This window comes from Scyliorhinus torazame, chromosome 3, assembly GCF_047496885.1.
Source record: "Scyliorhinus torazame isolate Kashiwa2021f chromosome 3, sScyTor2.1, whole genome shotgun sequence".
Lineage (NCBI taxonomy): Eukaryota > Metazoa > Chordata > Chondrichthyes > Carcharhiniformes > Scyliorhinidae > Scyliorhinus > Scyliorhinus torazame.
In genome coordinates this window covers 7,644,096-7,666,900 of record NC_092709.1, presented here as the reverse complement: position 1 = coordinate 7,666,900, position 22,805 = coordinate 7,644,096, and the positions used below count along the sequence as shown (strand labels likewise).

Genomic DNA, 22,805 nt, shown 5'->3' with positions numbered 1-22,805 from the left:
TCCCACAAAGGAATACACGTAGAACAATGCTGTAGGAGCAAATACATCAAGCAATTCGACTGGGGCAATATCTTACTTTAAAAGGTCGTAAGAAATAGGAGGAGGAGCCTGCCATTCAGCCCCTCTAGCCTGGTCCACCATTGAGTAAGATCATTGCTGATCTTCAACCTGATCTCCACTATAATATCGTTCAATCTCATGTCCAAATTTTCTTATTCTCAGACTGTGACCCATGTTCCCCCAGCTAGGGGAAACAATTTCTCAGCATCTATCCCGTCATTTACATGCTTCAAAGAGATCACCACAATATTCTTCAAAACTCCAAAATACACTCACTTAAGACCCGGGAGGTCCTTGACACTGACGGTAATTTCGCCGGCTTCCGGACATAGCTTCTCCACCAACTCCAACGCACCCCAGAATGACTTGTTCTGCCCGAGAAATGTTTTCTTGACTGTTTGAAATAGAACAAGAGACACTGGAGTGAAAATTAGCACATTTTCAGAGTTCGGTCAAGTGTAACTGTGCCAAATTGTTTTGAGGAGCCTCAAGTCAAAAAAAAAAAGAGAGCCCTCAAAATATTCACCAAAACAGAGTCAAAGGACTGGCCAGAGTGAGACAGAAAATGAGGCTGCAGGACAATCCAAGTGAGTTGCTAATCCGAACGCCCAGGAATGGTTTGAACTTGCCTCTATCCAGGGTTACTGCAGTGGGACTTCAGGAGTATTCCCTGGATTTGACAGCAATTATCACAAGGGCCGCAACATCATCATCTAGCTCATTGTAACTCTGACAAGAGCTTCTCTGGACACTCCTTAGTTACTGAACCCCAAGCATAGACACATGCAGCACAGGAGGAGGAAGATCAGCCCATTGCGTTCGTGCCAGCTCTTTGAAAGAGCTGTCCAGTTAATCCCACTCCTCCTAATTTAACCCTGCAAGTATACATACAATTCCCAGGGCAGCACGGCGGTCCAGTGGGTAGCACTGCAGCCTACGGCGCTGAGGACCCAGGTTCGAATCCCGGCTCCGGGTGGAGTTTGCACATTCTCCCCGTGAGTTTCACCCCCACAACCCAAAAGGTGTGCAGGATGGGTAGACTGGCTGCGCTAAATTGCCCGTTAATTGGGGGAAAAAAAAAATTGGGTACTCTTAAGTTTATTTTTATAAAGTATGCATCCAATTCCCTTTTCAAGTTACAATTCAATCTGCTTGCACTGCCCTTCCAGTCAGCGCATTCCTGGTCACAAACCCCTGCGTAAAAGGAGCTCTAATGTCCTCTCTGGTTCTTTCACCAAATATCTTCAATCTGTATCCTCTCGTCACTGACATCCTCCCAGTAGTAAGGGGTTTATCTTCATTTATTCTATTTGAACAGCACTATTAAATCTCCCCTTAACCTTCACTATTAAATCTCCCCTTAACCTTCGCTCCTCGATGGCCCGAATGGCTTCTTTCCGCACTGTAGGGATTCTATGATTCTATAACATGTTTCTTTCTCATTTCAAACATTTTCTGTTTTTAGTTTCGATTTCTTTTCAATTTATGATAGTGGAGAGTGAATATTGAGGTTTAAGGATTCAGTTTCATTCATGAATGCAAGCCTGGCTTTTACTTTTATGATTGTATTAAGTTTGGTTCGGGTTTAATGTTTCAAGAAAAATTGAAGGCCAGGAAACTAACAATCAACAAAAGGGGCTGATACGTAGATTTTAAACATTCGCACCCTTCCAAATCCCTCCACGGCCTCACACCTCCCTTTTTCCAGAACCTTCTTCAGTCCTACGATGCTCTATGGACTCCGCGCAATTCTGGCCCTTTATACACCTCCGATTTTAATCGCTCGACCATTGGTGGCCCGGTCTTCAGTCACCTGGGCCCTAAACTCGGGAATTCGCTCCCCTAAACCTTTCCACCTCGCTCCCTCCTTCAGACACTCCTGAATAAAAAAAAACCGACCACTTCAGACTAAACATTTGGTAATTTGTCCGAATATCTACTGACATGCCTCAGTGTCAATGTTTGATAATCCTCCTGTGAAGCACCTTAGGACATTTTATTACATTAAAGGTTATGGATACAAGTCGTTTTATTGGGATGATAGGTGTAGCTTTAAACTTTCACTTCATTGATACAGGATTGGCTAACCAATAGAAGACAAGCGAGTTGGGATAAGAGGCCCATTTTCAGGATGGCAACCTGTAACCGGTGGAGAGCAACAGGGATCCGTGCTGGGGCCACAATTATTTACAAATATATATTCATGACTCGGACGAGGAAAGTGAAAGCACTAATTGCCAAGTTTGGGGGTGACACAAAAATAGGAGGGAAGGCAAATGGTGAGGATGACAAAGCGTCTACAGAGGGATAGAGACAGGTTAGGTGAGTGGGTAAGAACTTGGCAGATGGAATATAATTTAGGAAAATGTGAAGTTATTCACTTTGGTAGGAAGAATAATGGAGCTGAATATTATTGAAATGGAGAAAGGTTGCAGAAAGCTGCAGCACGAGGGGATCGAGGGTCCTCATGCATAAATCACAAAAAGCTAGCAGGCAGATTCAGCAGATACCCTTCGAGCCTGCTTCACCATTCAATACTATTGTGGCTGATCATCGAAATGAGTAACCTGTTCCGCTTACCCCCCACCCATATATAGAATGGAGTATTTATAAAATAGGGAAGTGCTGCTAAATCTACACAAGGCACTAGTTGGATCACCTGGAATACTGTGAACAGTTCTGGTTCCTTTATCTAAGAGAAGATATACTGGCATTGGAGGCAGTCCAGAGAAGGTTCACGATGCTGGAAATGGAGGGATTTTCTTATAAGGAGAGTAAGAGTAGGTCAGGCCTGTACTTATTGGAGTTTAGCGGAATGAGGGGTGACCTCATTGAGGCATATCGGATTCTCAGGGGGCTTGACAGGGTCGATGCTGAGAGGTTGTTTCCCCCTGTGGGAGAGTCTAGGACCAGAGGGCGGAATCTCAGAGTGAGTGGTCGCCCATTGGAGACCGAGATGAGGAGGAATTTCATCCCTCAGTGGGTAGTGAATCTGTGGAATTCTTTACCGCAGAGAGCTGGAGAGGCTGGGTCGTTCAGTATGTTCAAGGTGAAGACAGACAGATTTTTAATCAGTGAGCGAATCGGGGATAAGGCGGGAAAGTGGAGTTGAGGATTATCATTTCAGATCAGTCAGGATCTCATTGAATGGTGGAGCAGACTCGATGGGCCGAATGCACTACTTCTGCTCCGACATCTTATGGTCTCTGGGCAATAAGCCAACTACTGGCCTATTTTACACCCACCTGACGTTACTTACTGGAGGATTCAAACGATCATCCCTCCACCACCAGGATTGTGCAGCAGTAAAGGTTTCCAATTACCCCATAGGCATTAATTACATGACTAGCAGAGGACTATCAAAAAGATTCTTTCATTATTAAGCTATGTGCTGCAGAATAACGTATACACCTCCTTGTGAAACAGACTCGTTTGGCGTCTCTCTCACCCAAAGGTGTTTTTTTGTAAATTTTTCCAATAAAGGGTTAATTTAGCGTGGCTAATCCACCTACCCTGCACATCATTGGGTTGTGTGTGTGTGTGTGTGTGTGTGTGTGTGTGTGGGGGGGGGGGGGGGAGAGAGAGAGAGAGAGAGAGACCCACGCAGACACGGGGAGAATGTCTGCACAGTGACTCGGGGCCGGGATCGAACCACTGTGCCACCCCACGCCCCAAGATATGCTCACTCATTCCACCCAGCCCAATAATTCCCCTTCTCCCCCGATCCCCAATCTTTCTTCCTCCATCCCCAGAAAAGGGCCAGAGAGGAGCATCCTGCAGTTCAATGGGGAGAGAAGGAACTGGATCTGGACGGTGAGGAAACGATTAAAAGAAAACACAACAAGCGATGACCTGGAACTCACTGCCTACGAGGCGGAAGCGGAGACGGGGTCAGTCAATTATTTCAAAAGAAAACTGGGTAGGCACTTGAGGAAAATAAACTTGCAGGTCGAAGGGGATAAAGTGGCGGAATGGGACAGATGCGCCTTATCTACGAGGAGCTGGCAGAGAGCTGGTGGGCTGAATGGCCGCTTTCTGTGCTCTAATGACTCTAAACAGCAATAATCTTCTCCCGTGACATTGTCCTGCCATCAAACCATTTCTACATACCCTTCAAGGAGATCAATGAAGTATTTTCTTTTAACATTTTAAGTTGACCCCTGCAAAACTACCCATCACGACGTGGGGGATGTCAGCCTCGATGGAACTCACCTTTAAGGCCGTGCTTGAGGCAGTGTTCCATTACCACAAAGAATTGTTGGAGGGGAGCATAGTCAGAGTCCAGAGATCTTCCCAGGTTTAAGGCAGATTCAATTAGACCCTTTATGCTAAGTTTTGCCATATTCATTAAGTTCAGTCGCTCTATCGCAATGGGGTCCTTGGGGTCTGGAAAAGATAAACAGGAATTAAATATTTACATCTTGAACACAAAGCAATACACACAGGTTCGATGGTTGGCACGGTGGCACAGTGGTTAGCACTGCTGCCTCTCAGCGTCGGGGGCCCGGGTTCAATAACGGCCTTGTCGGGTTTGCACGTTCTCCCCGTGTCTGCGTGGGTTTCCTCCGGATGCTCCGGTTTCCTCCCACAGTCCAAAGATGTGAATGTTAGGTGGACTGGCCATGATGGGTTACGGGGATAGGGCAGCAGAGTGGGGCGTAGGTGGGGTGCTCTTTTGGTGCAAACTCGATGGGCCGAATGGTCACCTTCTGCCCTGTAGAGATTCTACTCTCGGGATTCTATGAAGACAAGTGTTGAAAACAAATTCAGAAAAACAAGATTCATTTGTGAAATATTAATTCAACACACTGGGTTTTGATGCTGAAGTCCAGGGGCTTATCCATTACATCGTACTCAGAGACAGGATATTAACACATCTGGAAGTACCTTAGAATTGTGGAATAGTAAAGCTTGTTCCAGGAGCAATCCAGTTAGTCCCACTCCTCCATATTCCTGCATCCTTTTCCTTTTTGGAAAATGTTTTTATTGCAGTTTTGCATTTTGGACACTGTACAATAGACACGGGTGTGTGGTTCGGGTACAATATGCTAAGAACTTTCCATTGGCATCAGCCCCCCCACCCCCTCTGCTCTATTGACCCATGGCTCTGCTCTCACCTTGGGCATTGCCTCGAAGAAGGTTATCCAGCACCCGACAAGTACTGGGCATGCCCGGAACATGTGGTTGGCCGGGCCTCCCTGGTACCGTTCAGATTTGCCCTGCCCTCCACCTCCGGGAAGACGCTGCTCATTCGGGTCCTTGTTCGGTGTGCTCTGTGCGCCACTCTCAGCTGCATGAGGCTTAGCCTTGCGCACGTGGAGGTGGAGGTGGAGTTAGCCCAGTTCAGTGCTTTGCTCCAGAGTCCCCACCTTATTTCCATCCCTACTGCATTCATTTTCAACACGGGAGGGTTTAAACTAGTATGGCAGGGAGGTGGGCACGGGAGCAATAGGTCAGAAGGTGAGAGCATTGAGGGAGAACTAGGGAATAGGGACAGTGTGGCTCTGAGGCAGAGCAGACAGGGAGAAGTTGCTGAACACAGCGGGTCTGGTGGCCTGAAGTGCATATGTTTTAATGCAAGAAGTATTACGGGTAAGGCAGATTAACTTAGAGCTTGGATTAGTACTTGGAACTATGATGTCGTTGCCATTACAGAGACCTGGTTGAGGGAAGGGCAGGATTGGCAGCTAAACGTTCCAGGATTTAGATGTTTCAGGCGGGATAGAGGGGGATGTAAAAGGGGTGGCGGAGTTGCGCTACTGGTTAGGGAGGATATCACAGCTGTATTACGGGAGGACACCTCAGAGGGCAGTGAGGCTATATGGGTAGAGATCAGGAATAAGAAGGGTGGAGTCACATTGTTGGGGGTTTACTACAGGCCTCCCAACAGCCAGCGGGAGATAGAGGAGCAGATAGGTGGACAGATTTTGGAAAAGAGTAAAAACAACAGGGTTGTGGTGATGGGAGACTTCAACTTCCCCAATATTGACTGGAACTCACTTAGTGCCAGGGGCTTAGACGGGGCAGTTTGTAAGTAGCATCCAGGAGGGCTTCTTAAAACAATATGTAGACAGTCCAACTAGGGAAGGAGCGGTACTGGACCTGGTATTGGGGAATGAGCCCGGCCAGGTGGTAGAAGTTTCAGTAGGGGAGCATTTCGGGAACAGTGACCGCAATTCAGTAAGTTTTAAAGTGCTGGTGGACAAGGATAAGAGTGGTCCTAGGATAAATGTGTTAAATTGGGGGAAGGCTAATTATAACAATATTAGGCAGGAACTGAAGAACCTAGATTGGGGGCGGATGTTTGAGGGAAAATCAACATCTGACATGTGGGAGGCTTTCAAGTGTCAGTTGAAAGGAATTCAGGACCGGCATGTTCCTGTGAGGAAGAAGGATAAATACGGCAATTTTCGGGAACCTTGGATAACGAGAGATATTGTAGGCCTCGTCAAAAAGAAAAAGGAGGCATTTGTCAGGGCTAAAAGGCTGGGAACAGACGAAGCCTGTGTGGAATATAAGGAAAGTAGGAAGGAACTTAAGCAAGGAGTCAGGAGGGCTAGAAGGGGTCACGAAAAGTCATTGGCAAATAGGGTTAAGGAAAATCCCAAGGCTTTTTACACGTATATAAAAAGCAAGAGGGTAGCCAGGGAAAGGGTTGGCCCACTGGAGGATAGGCAAGGGAATCTATGTGTGGAGCCAGAGGAAATGTGTGAGATACTAAATGAATACTTTGCATCAGTATTCACCAAAGAGAAGGAATTGGTAGATGTTGAGTCTGGAGAAGGGTGTGTAGATAGCCTGGGTCACATTGAGATCCAAAAAGACGAGGTGTTGGGCGTCTTAAAAAATATTAAGGTAGATAAGTCCCCAGGGCCTGATGGGATCTACCCCAGAATACTGAAGGAGGCTGGAGAGGAAATTGCTGAGGTCTTGACAGAAATCTTTGGATCCTCAGTCTTCAGGTGATGTCCCGGAGGACTTGAGGATAGCCAATGTTGTTCCTCTGTTTAAGAAGGGTAGCAAGGATAATCCAGGGAACTACAGGCCGGTGAGCCTTACTTTAGTGGTAGGGAAATTACTGGAGAGAATTCTTCGAGACAGGATCTACTCCCATTTGGAAGCAAATGGACGTATTAGTGAGAGGCAGCATGGTTTTGTGAAGGGGAGGTCGTGTCTCAGTAACTTGATAGAGTTTTTCGAGGAGGTCACAAAGATGATTGATGCAGGTAGGGCAGTGGATGTTGTCTATATGGACTTCAGTAAGGCCTTTGACAAAGTCCCTCATGGTAGACTAGTACAAAAGGTGAAGTCACACGGGATCAGGGGTGAGCTGGCAAGGTGGATACAGAACTGGCTAGGTCATAGAAGGCAGAGAGTAGCAATGGAAGGATGCTTTTTTAATTGGAGGTCTGTGACCAGTGGTGTTCCGCAGGGATCAGTGCTGGGACCGTTGCTGTTTGTAGTATATATAAATGATTTGGAGGAAAATGTAACTGGTCTGATTAGTAAGTTTGCAGACGACACAAAGGTTGGTGGAATTGCGGATAGCGATGAGGACTGTCAGAGGATACAGCAGGATTTAGATTGTTTGGAGACTTGGGCGGAGAGATGGCAGATGGAGTTTAATCCGGACAAATGTGAGGTAATGCATTTTGGAAGGTCTAATGCAGGTAGGGAATATACAGTGTATGGTAGAGCCCTCAAGAGTATTTGAAAGTCAGAGAGATCTGGGTGTACAGGTCCACAGGTCACTGAAAGGGGCAACACACGTGGAGAAGGTAGTCAAGAAGGCATACAGCATGCTTGCCTTCATTGGCCGGGGCATTGAGTATAAGAATTGGCAAGTCATGTTGCAGCTGTATAGAACCTTAGTTAGGCCACACTTGGAGTATAGTGTTCAATTCTGGTCGCCATCAGAAGGATGTGGAGGCTTTAGAGAGGGTGCAGAAGAGATTTACCAGAATGTTGCCTGGTATGGAGGGCATTAGCTATGAGGAGCGGTTGAATAAACTCGGTTTGTTCTCACTGGAACGACGGAGGTTGAGGGGCGACCTGATAGAGGTCTACAATATTATGAGGGGCATAGATATTCAGGACGCCAAAGCTTGTAATGAGGCAGTGGGGAAGGGAACACTGACAAAGGAGAGTATTTGCAGGCACGGAGATGGGTTGAAGTGTGTATACTTCAACGCAAGAAGCATCAGGAATAAGGTGGGTGAACTTAAGGCATGGATCGGTACTTGGGACTACGATGTGGTGGCCATCACGGAAACTTGGATAGAAGAGGGGCAGAAATGGTTGTTGGAGGTCCCTGGTTATAGATGTTTCAATAAGATTAGGGAGGGTGGTAAAAGAGGTGGGGGGGTGGCATTATTAATTAGAGATAGTATAACAGCTGCAGAAAGGCAGTTTGAGGAGTATCACCCTATTGAGGTAGTATGGGTTGAAGTCAGAAATAGGAAAGGAGCAGTCACCTTGTTAGGAGTTTTCTATAGGCCCCCCAATAGTAGCAGAGATGTGGAGGAACAGATTGGGAAACAGATTTTGGAAAGGTGCAGAAGTCATAGGGTAGTAGTCATGGGCGACTTTAACTTCCCAAATATTGAGTGGAAACTCTTTAGATCAAATAGTTTGGATGGGGTGGTGTTTGTGCAGTGTGTCCAGGAAGCTTTTCTAACACAGTATGTAGATTGTCCAACCAGAGGAGGGGCAATATTGGATTTAGTACTGGGTAATGAACCAGGGCAAGTGATAGATTTGTTAGTGGGGGAGCATTTTGGAGATAGTGACCACAATTCTGTGACTTTCACTTTAGTAATGGAGAGGGATAGGCAACAGGGCAAGGTTTACAATTGGGGGAAGGGTAAATACGATGTTGTCAGACAAGAATTGAAGTGCATAAGTTGGGAACATAGGCTGGCAGGGAAGGACACAAGTGAAATGTGGAACTTGTTCAAGGAACAGATGCTACGTGTCCTTGATATGTATGTCCCTGTCAGGCAGGGAAGAGATGGTCGAGTGAGGGAACCATGGTTGACAAGAGAGGTTGAATGTCTTGTTAAGAGGAAAAAGGTGACTTATGTAAGGCTGAGGAAACAAGGTTCAGACAGGGCATTGGAGGGATACAAGATAGCCAGGAGGGAACTGAAGAAAGGGATTAGGAGAGCTAAGAGAGGGCATGAACAATCTTTGGCGGGTAGGATCAAGGAAAACCCCAAGGCCTTTTACACATATGTGAGAAATATGAGAATGACTAGAGCGAGGGTAGGTCCGATCAAGGACGGTAGCGGGAGATTGTGTATTGAGTCTGAAGAGATAGGAGAGGTCTTGAATGAGTACTTTTCTTCTGTATTTACAAATGAGAGGGGCGATATTGTTGGAGAGGACAGTGTGAAACAGATTGGTAAGCTCGAGGAAATACTTGTTAGGAAGGAAGATGTGTTGGGCATTTTGAAAAACTTGAGGATAGACAAGTCCCCCGGGCCTGACGGGATATATCCAAGGATTCTATGGGAAGCAAGAGATGAAATTGCAGAGCCGTTGGCAATTATCTTTTCGTCCTCACTGTCAACAGGGGTGGTACCAGGGGATTGGAGAGTGGCGAATGTCGTGCCCCTGTTCAAAAAAGGAACTAGGGATAACCCTGGGAATTACAGGCCAGTTAGTCTTACTTCGGTGGTAGGCAAAGTAATGGAAAGGGTACTGAAGGATAGGATTTCTGAGCATCTGGAAAGACACTGCTTGATTAGGGATAGTCAGCACGGATTTGTGAGGGGTAGGTCTTGCCTTACAAATCTTATTGAATTCTTTGAGGAGGTGACCAAGCATGTGGATGAAGGTAAAGCAGTGGATGTAGTGTACATGGATTTTAGTAAGGCATTTGATAAAGTTCCCCATGGTAGGCTTCTGCACAAAGTAAGGAGGCATGGGATAGTGGGAAATTTGGCCAGTTGGATAACGAACTGGCTAACCGATAGAAGTCAGAGAGTGGTGGTGGATGGCAAATATTCAGCCTGGATCCCAGTTACCAGTGGTGTACCGCAGGGATCAGTTCTGGGTCCTCTGCTGTTTGTGATTTTCATTAATGACTTGGATGAGGGAGTTGACGGGTGGGTCAGTAAATTTGCAGACGATACGAAGATTGGTGGAGTTGTGGATAGTAAGGAGGGCTGTTGTCGGCTGCAAAGTGACATAGATAGGATGCAGAGCTGGGCTGAGAAGTGGCAGATGGAGTTTAACCCTGAAAAGTGTGAGGTTGTCCATTTTGGAAGGACAAATATGAATGCGGAATACAGGGTTAACGGTAGAGTTCTTGGCATTGTGGAGGAGCAGAGAGACCTTGGGGTCTATGTTCATACATCTTTGAAAGTTGCCACTCAAGTGGATAGAGCTGTGAAGAAGGCCTATGGTGTGCTCGCGTTCATTAACAGAGGGATTGAATTTAAGAGCCATGAGGTAATGATGCAGCTTTACAAAACCTTGGTAAGGCCACATTTGGAGTACTGTGTACAGTTCTGGTCGCCTCATTTTAGGAAGGATGTGGAAGCTCTGGAAAAGGTGCAAAGAAGATTTACCAGGATGTTGCCTGGAATGGAGAGTAGGTCTTACGAGGAAAGGTTGAGGGTGCTAGGCCTTTTCTCATTAGAGCGGAGAAGGATGAGGGGCGACTTGATAGAGGTTTATAAGATGATCAGGGGAATAGATAGAGTAGACAGTCAGAGACTTTTTCTCCAGGTGGAACACACCATTACAAGGGGACATAAATTTAAGGTGAAAGGTGGAAGATATAGGAGGGATATCAGAGGTAGGTTCTTTACCCAGAGAGTAGTGGGGGCATGGAATGCACTGCCTGTGGAAGTAGTTGAGTCGGAAACATTAGGGACCTTCAAGCAGCTGTTGGATAGGTACATGGATTACGGGAAAATGATATAGTGTAGATTTATTTGTTCTTAAGGGCAGCACGGTAGCATTGTGGATAGCACAATTGCTTCACAGATCCATGGTCCCAGGTTCGATTCCAGCTTGGGTCATTGTCTGTGCGGAGTCTGCACGTCCTCCCCGTGTCTGCGTGGGTTTCCTCCGGGTGCTCCGGTTTCCTCCCACAGTCCAAAGATGTGCGGGTTAGGTGAATTGGCCAATGATAAATTGCCCTTAATGTCCAAATTGCCCTTGGTGGTGGGTGGAGGTGTTGAGTTTGGGTAGGGTGCTCTTTCCAAGAGCTGGTGCAGACTCAAGGGGCCGAATGGCCTCCTTCTGCACTGTAAATTCAATGATAATCTATGATTAATCTAGGACAAAGGTTCGGCACAACATCGTGGGCCGAAGGGCCTGTTCTGTGCTGTATTTTCTATGTTCTATGTTATAGACAGAGTGGATAGTCAGAGGCTTTTCCCCAGGGTAGAGGGGTCAATTACTAGGGGGCATAGGTTTAAGGTGAGAGGGGCAAGGTTTAGAGTAGATGTACGAGGCAAGTTTTTTTTACACAGAGGGTAGTGGGTGCCTGGAACTCGCTACCGGAGGAGGTGGTGGAAGCAGGGACGATAGTCACATTTAAGGGGCATCTTGACAAATATATAAATAGGATAGGAATAGAGGGATACGGACCCAGGAAGTGTAAAAGACTGTAGTTTAGTCGGGCTGCATGGTCGGCACGGGCTTGGAGGGCCGAAGGGCCTGTTCCTGTGCTGTACATTTCTTTGTTCTTAGTTCCAAGTATGTATCCAATTCCCTCTTGACAGTAACTATCGAATCTGCATCCTCTACCGGCAGCACGGTGGCGCAGTGGTTAGCACTGCTGCCTCTTGGCATTGAGGACCCTGGTTCGTTCCCGGCCCCGGGTGGAGTTAGCACATTCCCCCCCCCGTGTCTGCGTGGGTCTCACCACCACAACCCAAAGATGTGCAGGTTAGGGGGATTGGCCACGCTAAATTGCCCCATAAATTGGAAAAAAATAATTGGGTACACTAAATTCTTTTTTATTTTTTAAATCTAAGTCCTCTCCATTCTCAGGCCATGCTTTCCAAATCCTAACCTCTTGTTTCTGGAGGTTCTTTGCCAATCATCTTGCATCTTGGCCTCTAGTTTCTGACCCTTCAACTATCAGAAACAGTAAATAAAGAGAAACTATTATAATGTGTCTTTCATGATGTCAAATCTTTCATGATTTTGAACAGTTCCATCAAGTCACCTCTTAACACTCTCTTCTCGTAGGAGAACAACCCCTGTCCCAACTTCCCTGTCCCACCACATCGGCTGATGTTCCTCTTTTCTGGAACCATTCTTGTAGGATTTTTTGCACCCTCACTAAAATCTTCACAACCTTTCTGAAGTGTGGGACCCTGAATTGGACCCAATATTCCAACTAATGTTGGATGAAGGTTCACCATAACTTCTTGGCTTTTGCACCTCATGCCTGTAATACAAGGCCCAGGAGCCGTCTCACATTTGGATCATAGATCATATCATAGAATTTACAGTGCTGAAGGAGGCCATTCGGCCCATCGATTCTGCACCGGCTCTTGGAAAGAGCACCCTACCCAAACCCAAACCTCCACCCTATACCCAATACCCAGTAACCCCACCCAACACTCAGGGCAATTTTGGACACCAAGGGGCAATTTAGCATGGCCAATCCACCTAACCTGCAAATCTTTGGACTGTGGGAGGAAACCGGAGCGCCCGGAGGAAACCCACGCACACACGGGGAGAACGTGCAGACTCCGCACAGACAGTGACCCAAGCCGGGAATCGAACCTGGGACCCTGGAGCTGTGAGGCAATTGTGCTATCCACAATGCTACCGTGCTGTCCACAATCAGGACACTGCTCACCCCCGGATAAGTTCCTACTAAAACTCTTCATTGGAATTGGGTTTAAGAGATGTTTAGAGCCAGTCACCGTAGTTACCAATGTCCAGCAAAAACAAATAGGCTTCAATTAGGATTAATTTGCCCTCAACAATCTTTGCACTTCACATGGAACAGAAGCAAAATTTACGGTGTTCGCCGACCTCCCCGGCTTCAGGTCAAGCACCTTCCACAGCCTCGCTCTTCCCCATCGCTGTAATCCCCTCCAGCTCTACAACCCTCTGCACTCACCCAATACAGGTGTCTTGCATATTTCCAATCTCCATCATGCCACCATTGGCAGGCATGCCTTCAGCTGCCTGTGCTCCAACCTCTGAAATTCCCTCCTTCAACATCTCTGCTCCTCTCTCCTCCTTGAAGCCTCTCCAGAAAACCTACCCCTGACCAAGGTTTTGGTCACCTTACACTTCGAATGACTTGCTGCCAAAGTTCGTCTGACCATGTGCTTGTGAAGCACCTTGGGATGTTTCACCAATGCGAAGACGCTGTGCAAAATACAAGTTGTTGTTGTTTCAGCTTAAAACATAAAATGTCTCAAACGTGTTAATCCATGCTCAGAGCTACAGGCTTTCCAGATGCAATCAACATCACTAAAAACATTTACACCTTGTTCTAATCTCTCCCAGCTACAGTTTAATATCCAACACTGTTTCACTCGCTTTAGTCCTGAAGATTCAAACTGATTGGAAACGTTAACACCTTGTTTTCTCTCCCGACAGGTGATGTCAGGCTTGCTGAGTTTTCCCAAACTTCTGGCCCAGTTTCAGATTCCAGCATCCGCAGTGTTTGGCTTGTTACACTAAAAGACGCCCCGGTCAATCTCACATTGCTCTTTGTGGCGGATTTGCCGAATGAAAATTTGCTGCCACGTTTCCGACTTTACAACAGTTGTTACATGTCAGCGTCATTAACTGGGAAGCATTTTGGGACATTCCCAGGCTTGAGGCGCAACGTGGGCGCTCGGCAACGTGGGCACTCTTTCTTTTACTCCAACTTAGTGGCCAACGCAGATGTACACCAAATTCCCATTTCAGTCTCACAAATGTATTATTTTTGTGGGCATAATTTACGTCAGTTCCCAGCTACGTGTCCATTTGATTACAATGGCTCTGTGGATAGTGAAGCTGATCTTGGCCTCAAACCACACAGGATAGTCACTATCCCATTAGAAGACAGCCAGTTTGCCATCTTAAACATTCACTTTCTCTCCCCCCCCCTCCCCCCCCCCCACCAGTGCACCATGCCAGCAGCGTATACTATCTACAAGATGCAATGCCACAATTTGCCATGGCTCCTTTGACAGCCTCTTCCAAACCCGCAACACCCACCACCTACGTCAAGGGCAGTAGGCACATGGCAGCACCATCACCTGGGAGCTCCCTCTCCCACCCGGACTTGGAAACGGCCATTCCTTCAGTCTCTGGGTTAAAATCCTGGAACTCCCACCCTGACAGCACGCTGGATGTACTTACGCCACATGTACTGCGGCGGTTCACGGCGAAAGCTCGCCATCACGGTCTCGAAGATTATTAGGGATGGACAACAACAAATGCTGCCCTCGCCAGCGTCCAGAGAATTAATCATTTAACAATAATGTAGATTTTGTAGATGTAGGTAATGTAGGGGCAACACGGTAGCACAGTGGTTAGCACTGTTGCTTTGCAGCTCCAGGGACACAGGTTCGATTCCCGGACTGGGGTCACTGTCTGTGCAGAGTCTGCACCTTCTCCCCGGCCGGGAGACTCCGCTATCCGGCGGGGTGGGCCGTACCGGCGCCGAGGAGGGGCGTGAATCACTCCGGTGCCGGGCCGCCCGGAAGGTGCTCAGGGAGACTGAGCTGCGGACACTGCGACACATCAGGGAGGCTGAGCTGCAGACACTGCGACACATCAGGGAGGCTGAGCTGCAGACACTGCGACACATCAGGGAGGCTGAGCTGCAGACACTGCGACACATCAGGGAGGCTGAGCTGCAGACACTGCGACACATCAGGGAGGCTGAGCTGTGGACACTGAGACACATCAGGGAGGCTGAGCTGCGGACACAGACATCAGGGAGGCTGAGCTGCGGACACAGACATCAGGGAGGCTGAGCTGCGGACCCTGCGACACATCAGGGAGGCTGAGCTGTGGACACTGCGACACATCAGGGAGGCTGAGCTGTGGACACTGAGACACATCAGGGAGGCTGAGCTGCGGACACAGACATCAGGGAGGCTGAGCTGCGGACACAGACATCAGGGAGGCTGAGCTGCGGACCCTGCGACACATCAGGGAGGCTGAGCTGCGGACGCTGAGACACATTAGGGAGACTGAGCTGCGGACACAGACATCAGGGAGGGTGAGCTGCAGACACTGAGACACATCAGGGAGGCTGAGCTGCGGACACAGACATCAGGGAGGCTGAGCTGCGGACACAGACATCAGGGAGGCTGAGCTGCGGACGCAGACATCAGGGAGGCTGAGCTGCGGACGCAGACATCAGGGAGGCTGAGCTGCGGACACAGACATCAGGGAGGCTGAGCTGCGGACACAGACATCAGGGAGGCTGAGCTGCGGACACAGACATCAGGGAGGGTGAGCTGCGGACACAGACATCAGGGAGGGTGAGCTGCAGACACTGAGACACATCAGGGAGGCTGAGCTGCGGACACAGACATCGTGGGGGGGTGGGGGAGGAAAGTTACCCAGATGTTTTGTACCAGGAGGCAGTCAGACCTCCTAGGATGGGGTCTTCTAATTTGGACCGTCAGGGACAGGAAGGTGTGACTGCGAGTGAGGCAGGAAAGGGGACCCAGAGGACAGGAGTGTCAGCCTCTGCAATTGTCCACGGATTTTATGCTCCCTCCGCTTGCCTGGATGAGAGGGGGGCTGCAGGGTGGACGAACTAGCTGACTGACCATGGCACCCTGGTACAGGAAGCCATCCAAGTGGGGGGGGGGGGGGGGGAGCACAGAGGAGTGTAGTGGTGGTAGGGGGCAGTATAGTGAGGTGGATTGACATTGTTATCAGCAGGAAAAAGCCAGTGTTGCCGACCCAGTGTCAGGGTTCGGAACACGTGCTCCGGGCTTGATGGGAACTTGCAGTGCGAGGGGGAGGATCCCGTTGTAGTGGGTCCATGTAGGTACCAACGACACAGGTAGAATCAGGAAAGAGGTTCTGCATTTAGAGTTTGAGCTAGGCACTAAAGTGAAAAGCGGAACCTCCAAAAGGTTAAATCGCTGGATTTTTACCGGAGTCACGTGCAAATTGGCGTAGGGTACATAAAATTAGAGAGATGAATTACATGTCTCAGACTGGCGTGGGAGAGGGGAGCCCTGGTTTATGGGGCACTGCTATCAGTACTGGGGAAAATGGAGGCTATACCATTGGGACGCTCTACACCTGAACCAGACTGGGCCTTCCAGTTTGATTTTAGCAGAAAGTTAATGAAACACCGTTACATTATACACATGAAAGGCATTGGCGTAGTTAAAGGAATGGTCAAGTTACTGTTTAGAAGTATAAGAGGTTGTCATGATATTCAGGTGAACATCACAGCACATACACACACACATAATGATGGACAGATCAACGGACCAATCAACACACACAACACGACAGCCAATCACAGACAAGAGCATACACAGTACAAAGCAGGGAACACGACACTTCCTGGGGACTCGAGCAGGAGAGGGCTCAGGGCACAGACCTCATTGCAGCCACTCAGAGGTTCACCATGTGCTGAATACCAGAGTTTACTATGTTTATAGTTCAATTAAATAAAACTGCGTTGTACCATTCGCAACCGTGTTGGTTCGGCTGTGTGTCAGAGTACCCAACACATCAGAGATGACTTGATTGAAACATACAAGATCCTGAGGGGTATTGACAGGGTGGATGTGGAGAGGATGTGTCCTCGTGTGATACAATCTAGAATTAGGAATCACCGTTCAAAAATAAAGGATCATCCGTTTACAAGAGGTGAGGAAAAAGATTCTTCTTTGAAATGCTCGTCTTCAAAAGGCTGTGGAAGCGACGCATTTGATAAAAAATTATGGCAGAAGTACACAGATTTGTGATAAGCAAGGGGGTGAAAGGTTGTCAGGGTTGGCAGGAATATGGAACTACAATCAGATGCGCCATGGTCCTTTCGACTCTGGGGGCAGGCTGGCGAGGCTTGTGACCTACTCCTCCTAAAGAGCATGTCCCTGTGAATGATGGAACAGGCCCGAGCAGATAAATGGCCTCCCTCTGTTCCCAGCAATCCAAACCGGATCAGAACAACACTGGTGTTTTTGAAAGCCCAATCAATTTTCTCATCTACCAATTGCTCAAGAACTGCAAATCCCATTTAAGCACGGTAGCACAGTGGTTAGCACTGTGGCTTCACAGCTCCAGGGTCCCAGGTTCGATTCCCGGCTTGGGTCACTGTCTGTGCGGAGTCTGCACGTTCTCCCCGTGTCCGCGTGGGTTTCCTCCCACAGTCCAAAGACGTGGGTTAGGTGGATTGGCCATGATACATTGCCCTTAGTGTCCAAAAAGGTGAGGAGGGGTTGTTGGGTTACGGGGATAGGGTGGCAGTGAGGGCTTAAGTGGGTCGGTGCAGACTCGAAAGGCCGAAGTTGCCACCAATCCTCAAACGCAGCACACCTGGACACAATTCTCCCCACCTCAGCCAGTCAGCGGGAGGGGCCGCACTAAAAGAATATCAAGGCCAGCAACGTGCAACTAAACATTTTAGGACCACTGACTGCGAAGGCAAGCTCTAAGTATTTCTGGTTAAGGGTTTACCAATAGCTACAGCGGAGGAAGTATTACTATTTCCCAGGTCCACTGTCCATTGTGACCCACATGCAGTCACATTCTTCTCTCCATTTCTGTTGCCATAGAAACGTCCAGCAGAGGAGGCCCATTGTGCTGGCTCTTCTGAAAGAGTTATCCGGTTGGTCCCATTCCCCTTTGTCCGGATCAGAAAGATTTTTCCTTTTCGAGTATTTACCCTATTGAATCAGTCTCCGCCGCCCTTTCAGGCAGCTCATTTCGGATCATAAAGACACACTGCGTAAGAAACAGTCCTCGCCTCACGTCCTTTTGCCCATCTTTGAACTCGGACCCTAATGCCAGTGGAATTAAATAGTCCCTCCTTTTTTAGGCAGCCACAACTCACCTACGCTTTTAAATCTCATCTCCAAATAATGGGTTGTAAATCCTCAGATTAATTGAATCATTTTTATGCACCCAACTCTGTAGTTTTTCAATCCCAAGCTTTTCAATCCCAAGCTATTGGAAGTCTGGTTCTCTGGTAAGTTGCAAGTCTGCTAACATCCAGTGTTTGTAAGGGGCTGTTACCAGGATCACAAGTATTCCTTTCGAAACTCTAATTAATAGTCATTTGTTAGTACAGAACTTCAGCATGGCTGAGAGAGAGACATGTGAATAAGGCTTTCAATCTTGCTCTTGCCTCATGCAGTACAAATTGTTGTCCCCTATATTGTGGATAATCCTGCTGCCTGGTTTGTTGAGTGCAAGATGAAAAGCTTTTTTCAGGAATACTTCTTAATTTATCAAAATGCACAGATTTGCAGCACCAACAACTTGCACATATGTAACACCTTGTGATGCTTTCCTGGTCTGAGCGCAACATCAAGACGGTGGTGAATCTGCGGGACTCTTTGCTGCAGAAGGCTGTGGAGGCCAATTCACAGAGTGTCTTTAAGACAGAGATAGATAGGTTCTTGAATAATAAGAGGAACAGGGGTTATCCCTATTCTCCCAGTGAGCCAGAGAAGACAGAGCCAGGAGTGAGACACAGCTAAGAGTGAGTTTGGGAATTTGAATCGAGGTGGGAATTCGAAGCTGGGTGGGGAGGAAGTGCTTTTTATCCCTGGTAAGTGACTGGTAAGTAGTGTTTCTGTTTTTCTGTTTCTTTTCATTGGTATATTTATTTATTTTTTCTTTGTTGGTTTTTTTGTTGAAATTGTAGTTGTTGAGGTTAACCGAAGGTTTAAGACATGGCAGGAGATCTCAGACCCGTGTCAAGCTCCTCGTGTGCGATGTGGGAGCTCAGGGACACGTCCACTGTCCCTGGCTCCTTCACGTGCAAGAGGTGTGTCCAGTTGCAGCTCCTGTTAGACCGCTTGACGGCTCTGGAGCTGCGGATAGACTCACTTTGGAGCATCCGCGATGCTGAGGACGTCGTGGATAGCACGTTTAGCGAGTTGGTCACACCGCAGGTGAAAGGTACTGAGGGAGATAGAAAATGGGTGACCAAAAGACAGAGCAAGAGTAGGAAGGCAGTGCAGGTGTCCTCTGCGGTCATCTCCGTGCAAAACAGATATACCGCTTTGGATACTGTTGAGGGAGATGGCTCACCAGGGGAAGGCGGCAGCAGCCAGGTTCATGGCACCGTGGCTGGCTCTGCCACGCAGCTGGGCAGGAAGAAGAATGGCAGGGCTATAGTGATAGGGGACTCAATTGTAAGGGGAATAGACAGGCGGTTCTGCGGACGAAATCGAGACTCCAGGATGGTATGTTGCCTCCTTGGTGCAAGGGTCAAGGATGTCTCGGAGCGGCTGCAGGAGATTCTGGGGGGGGGGGGGGGGGGGGTGAACAGCCAGCTGTCGTGGTGCACATAGGCACCAATGATATAGGTAAAAAACGGGACGAGGTCCTACAAGCTGAATTTAGGGAGCTAGGAGTTAAACTAAAAAGTAGGACCTCAAAGGTAGTAATCTCAGGATTGCTACCAGTGCCACGAGCTAGTCAGAGTAGGAATGTCAGGATAGAGAGGATGAATGCGTGGCTCGAGAGATGGTGCAAGAGGGAGGGATTCAAATTCCTGGGACATTGGAACCGGTTCTGGGGGAGATGGGACCAGTACAAACCGGATGGTCTGCACCTGGGCAGGACTGGAACTGATGTCCTGGGGGGGGTGTTTGCTAGAGCTGTTGGGGAGAGTTTAAACTAATGTGGCAGGGGGATGGGAACCGATGCAGGAAGTTGGAAGGTAGTAAAACAGGGACAGAAATAAAAGGCAGTAAGGGGGAAAAAGTGTAAGGCAGAGAAGCCATAGTCAAAAATCAAAAAGGGCGACAGTACAAGGTACAGTGACTAAGGGGAGCTCAGTGAATAGGACCAGGAATACTAAAAGAAATAAAACGGGAAGTGAAAACATTCATGGTAAGCGACGCGGCAGGTTGTTACATGAAGATATGGGTTCAACGACAAGGAAAATTAGGAGAAAGGTTAAGAGGAAATATAACTTAGGAGAGGTTACGGATCGAGGTGTTAAGATTCAGAACAGAGGCAAAAAAGCCAACATATATGTACTTTACCTGAATGCTCGTAGTATTCGGAATAAGGTCAATGGGTTGATGGCGCAAATCATCGTGAATGACTATGATTTGGAAATCAGGAATAGTAAGCGAAAAAGTCACTGATAGGAATAATCTATAGGCCACCAAATAGTAACATTATGGTGGGGCAGGCTATAAACAAAGAAATAACAGATGCATGTAGAAATGGTACAGCAGTTATCATGGGGGATTTTAATCTACATGTTGATTGGTTTAATCAGGTCGGTCAAGGCAGCCTTGAGGAGGAGTTTATAGAATGTATCCACGTTTCCTAGAACAGTATGTAATGGAACCTATGAGGGAACAATCGGTCCTAGATCTGGTCCTGTGTAATGAGACAGGATTGATTCAGGATCTCATAGTTAGGGATCCTCTCGGAAGGAGCGATCACAATATGGTGGAATTTAAAATACGGATGGTGGGTGAGAAGGTAAAATCAAGCACTAGTGTTTTGTGCTTAAACAAAGGAGATTACAAAGGATGAGAGAAGAACTAGCTAAGGTAGACTGGGAGCAAAGACTTTATAGTGAAACAGTTGAGGAACAGTGGAGAACCTTCCAAGTGATTTTTCACAGTGCTCAGCAAAGGTTTATACCAAGAAAAAGGAAGGACGGTAAAAAGAGGGAAAATCGACCGTGGATATCTAAGGAAATAAGGGAGAGTATCAAATTGAAGGAAAAAGCATACAAAGTAGCAAAGATCAGGGGAGACTAGAGGACTGGGAGACTTAGGGGGCAACAGAAAGCTACTAAAACAGCTATAAAGAAGAGTAAGATAGATTATGAGAGTAAACTTGCTCAGAATATAAAAACAGATAGTAAAAGTTTCTACAAATACATAAAACAAAAAAGAGTGGCTAAGGTAAATATTGGTCCTTTAGAGGATGAGAAGGGAGATTTAATGATGGGAGATGAGGAAATGGCTGAGGAACTGAACGGGTTTTTTGGGTCGGTCTTCACTGTGGAAGACACAAATAACATGCCAGTGACTGATGGAAATGAGGCTATGACAGGTGAGGACCTTGAGAGGATTGTTATCACCAAGGAGGAAGTGATGGGCAAGCTAATGGGGCTAAAGGTAGACAAGTCTCCTGGACCTGATGGAATGCATCCCAGAGTGCTAAAAGAGATGGCTAGGGAAATTGAAAATGCACTAGTGATAATTTACCAAAATTCACTAGACTCTGGGGTGGTCCCGGCGGATTGGAAATGAGCAAACGTGACACCACGGTTTAAAAAAGGAGGTAGGCAGAAAGCGGGTAATTATAGGCCAGTGAGCTTAACTTCGGTAGTAGGGAAGATGCTGGAATCTATCATCAAGGAAGAAATAGCGAGGCATCTGGATGGAAATTGTCCCATTGGGCAGACGCAGCATGGGTTCATAAAGGGCAGGTCGTGCCTAACTAATTTAGTGGAATTTTGAGAGGACATTAACAGTGCAGTAGATAACGGGGAGCCAATGGATGTGGTATATCTGGATTTCCAGAAAGCCTTTGACAAGTTGCCACACAAAAGGTTGTTGCATAAGATAAAGATGCATGGCATTAAGGGGAAAGTAGTAGCATGGACAGAGGATTGGTTAATTAATAGAAAGCAAAGAGTGGGGATTAATGGGTGTTTCTCTGGTTGGCAATCAGTAGCTAGTGGTGTCCCTCAGGGATCAGTGTTGAGCCCACAACTGTTCACAATTTACGTAGATGATTTGGAGTTGGGGACCAAGGGCAATGTGTCCAAGTTTGCAGATGACACTAAGATAAGCGGTAAAGCAAAAAGTGCAGAGGATACTGGAAGTCTGCAGAGGGATTTGGATAGGCTAAGTGAATGGGCTAAGGTCTGGCAGATGGAATACAATGTTGACAAATGTGAGGTTTTCCATTTTGATAGGAATAACAGCAAAAGGGATTATTATTTAAATGATAAAATATTAAAACATGCTGCTGTGCAGAGAGACCTGGCTGTGCTAGTGCATGAGTCGCAAAAAGTTGGTTTACAGGTGCAACAGGTGAGTAAGGCGGCAAATGGAATTTTGTCCTTCATTGCTAGAGGGATGGAGTTTAAGACTAGGGAGGTTCTGCTGCAATTGTATAAGGTGTTAGTGAGGCCACACCTGGAGTAGTGTGTTCAGTTTTGGTCTCCTTACTTGGGAAAGGACGTACTGGCACTGGAGGGTGTGCAGAGGAGATTCACTAGGTTAATCCCAGAGCTGAAGGGGTTGGATTACGAGGAGAGGTTGAGTAGACTGGGACTGTACTCGTTGGAATTTAGAAGGATGAGGGGGGATCTTATAGAAACATTCAAGATTATGAAGGGAATAGATAGGATAGATGCGAGCAGGTTGTTTCCACTGGCGGGTGAAAGCAGAACTAGGGGGCATAGCCTCAAAATAAGGGGAAGTAGATTTAGGACTGAGCTTAGGAGGAACTTCTTCACCCAAAGTGTTGTTTTCATAGTTTTCATCGAATTTACAGTGCAGAAGGAGGCCATTCGGCCCAGCGAGTCTGCACCGGCTCTTGGAAAGAGCACCCCACCCACGGTCGACACCTCC

The 22,805-nt window shown here is 47.4% G+C and overlaps 1 protein-coding gene across 7 annotated transcripts in view; it reads right to left on the bottom strand.

The window, feature by feature from the left end:
* Positions 1-22,805, bottom strand: part of rufy3 (RUN and FYVE domain containing 3) — a 125,574-nt gene that overhangs the window by 76,548 nt on the left and 26,221 nt on the right. For all 7 annotated transcript variants that reach the window (XM_072495246.1, XM_072495248.1, XM_072495250.1 and 4 more), the window contains 2 exons: positions 4,273-4,446; positions 337-454 (listed from right to left, as the gene is read on the bottom strand). In XM_072495246.1, the coding sequence (XP_072351347.1) occupies positions 337-454; positions 4,273-4,446 (292 nt within the window). The remainder of the gene's footprint in view (positions 1-336; positions 455-4,272; positions 4,447-22,805) is intronic.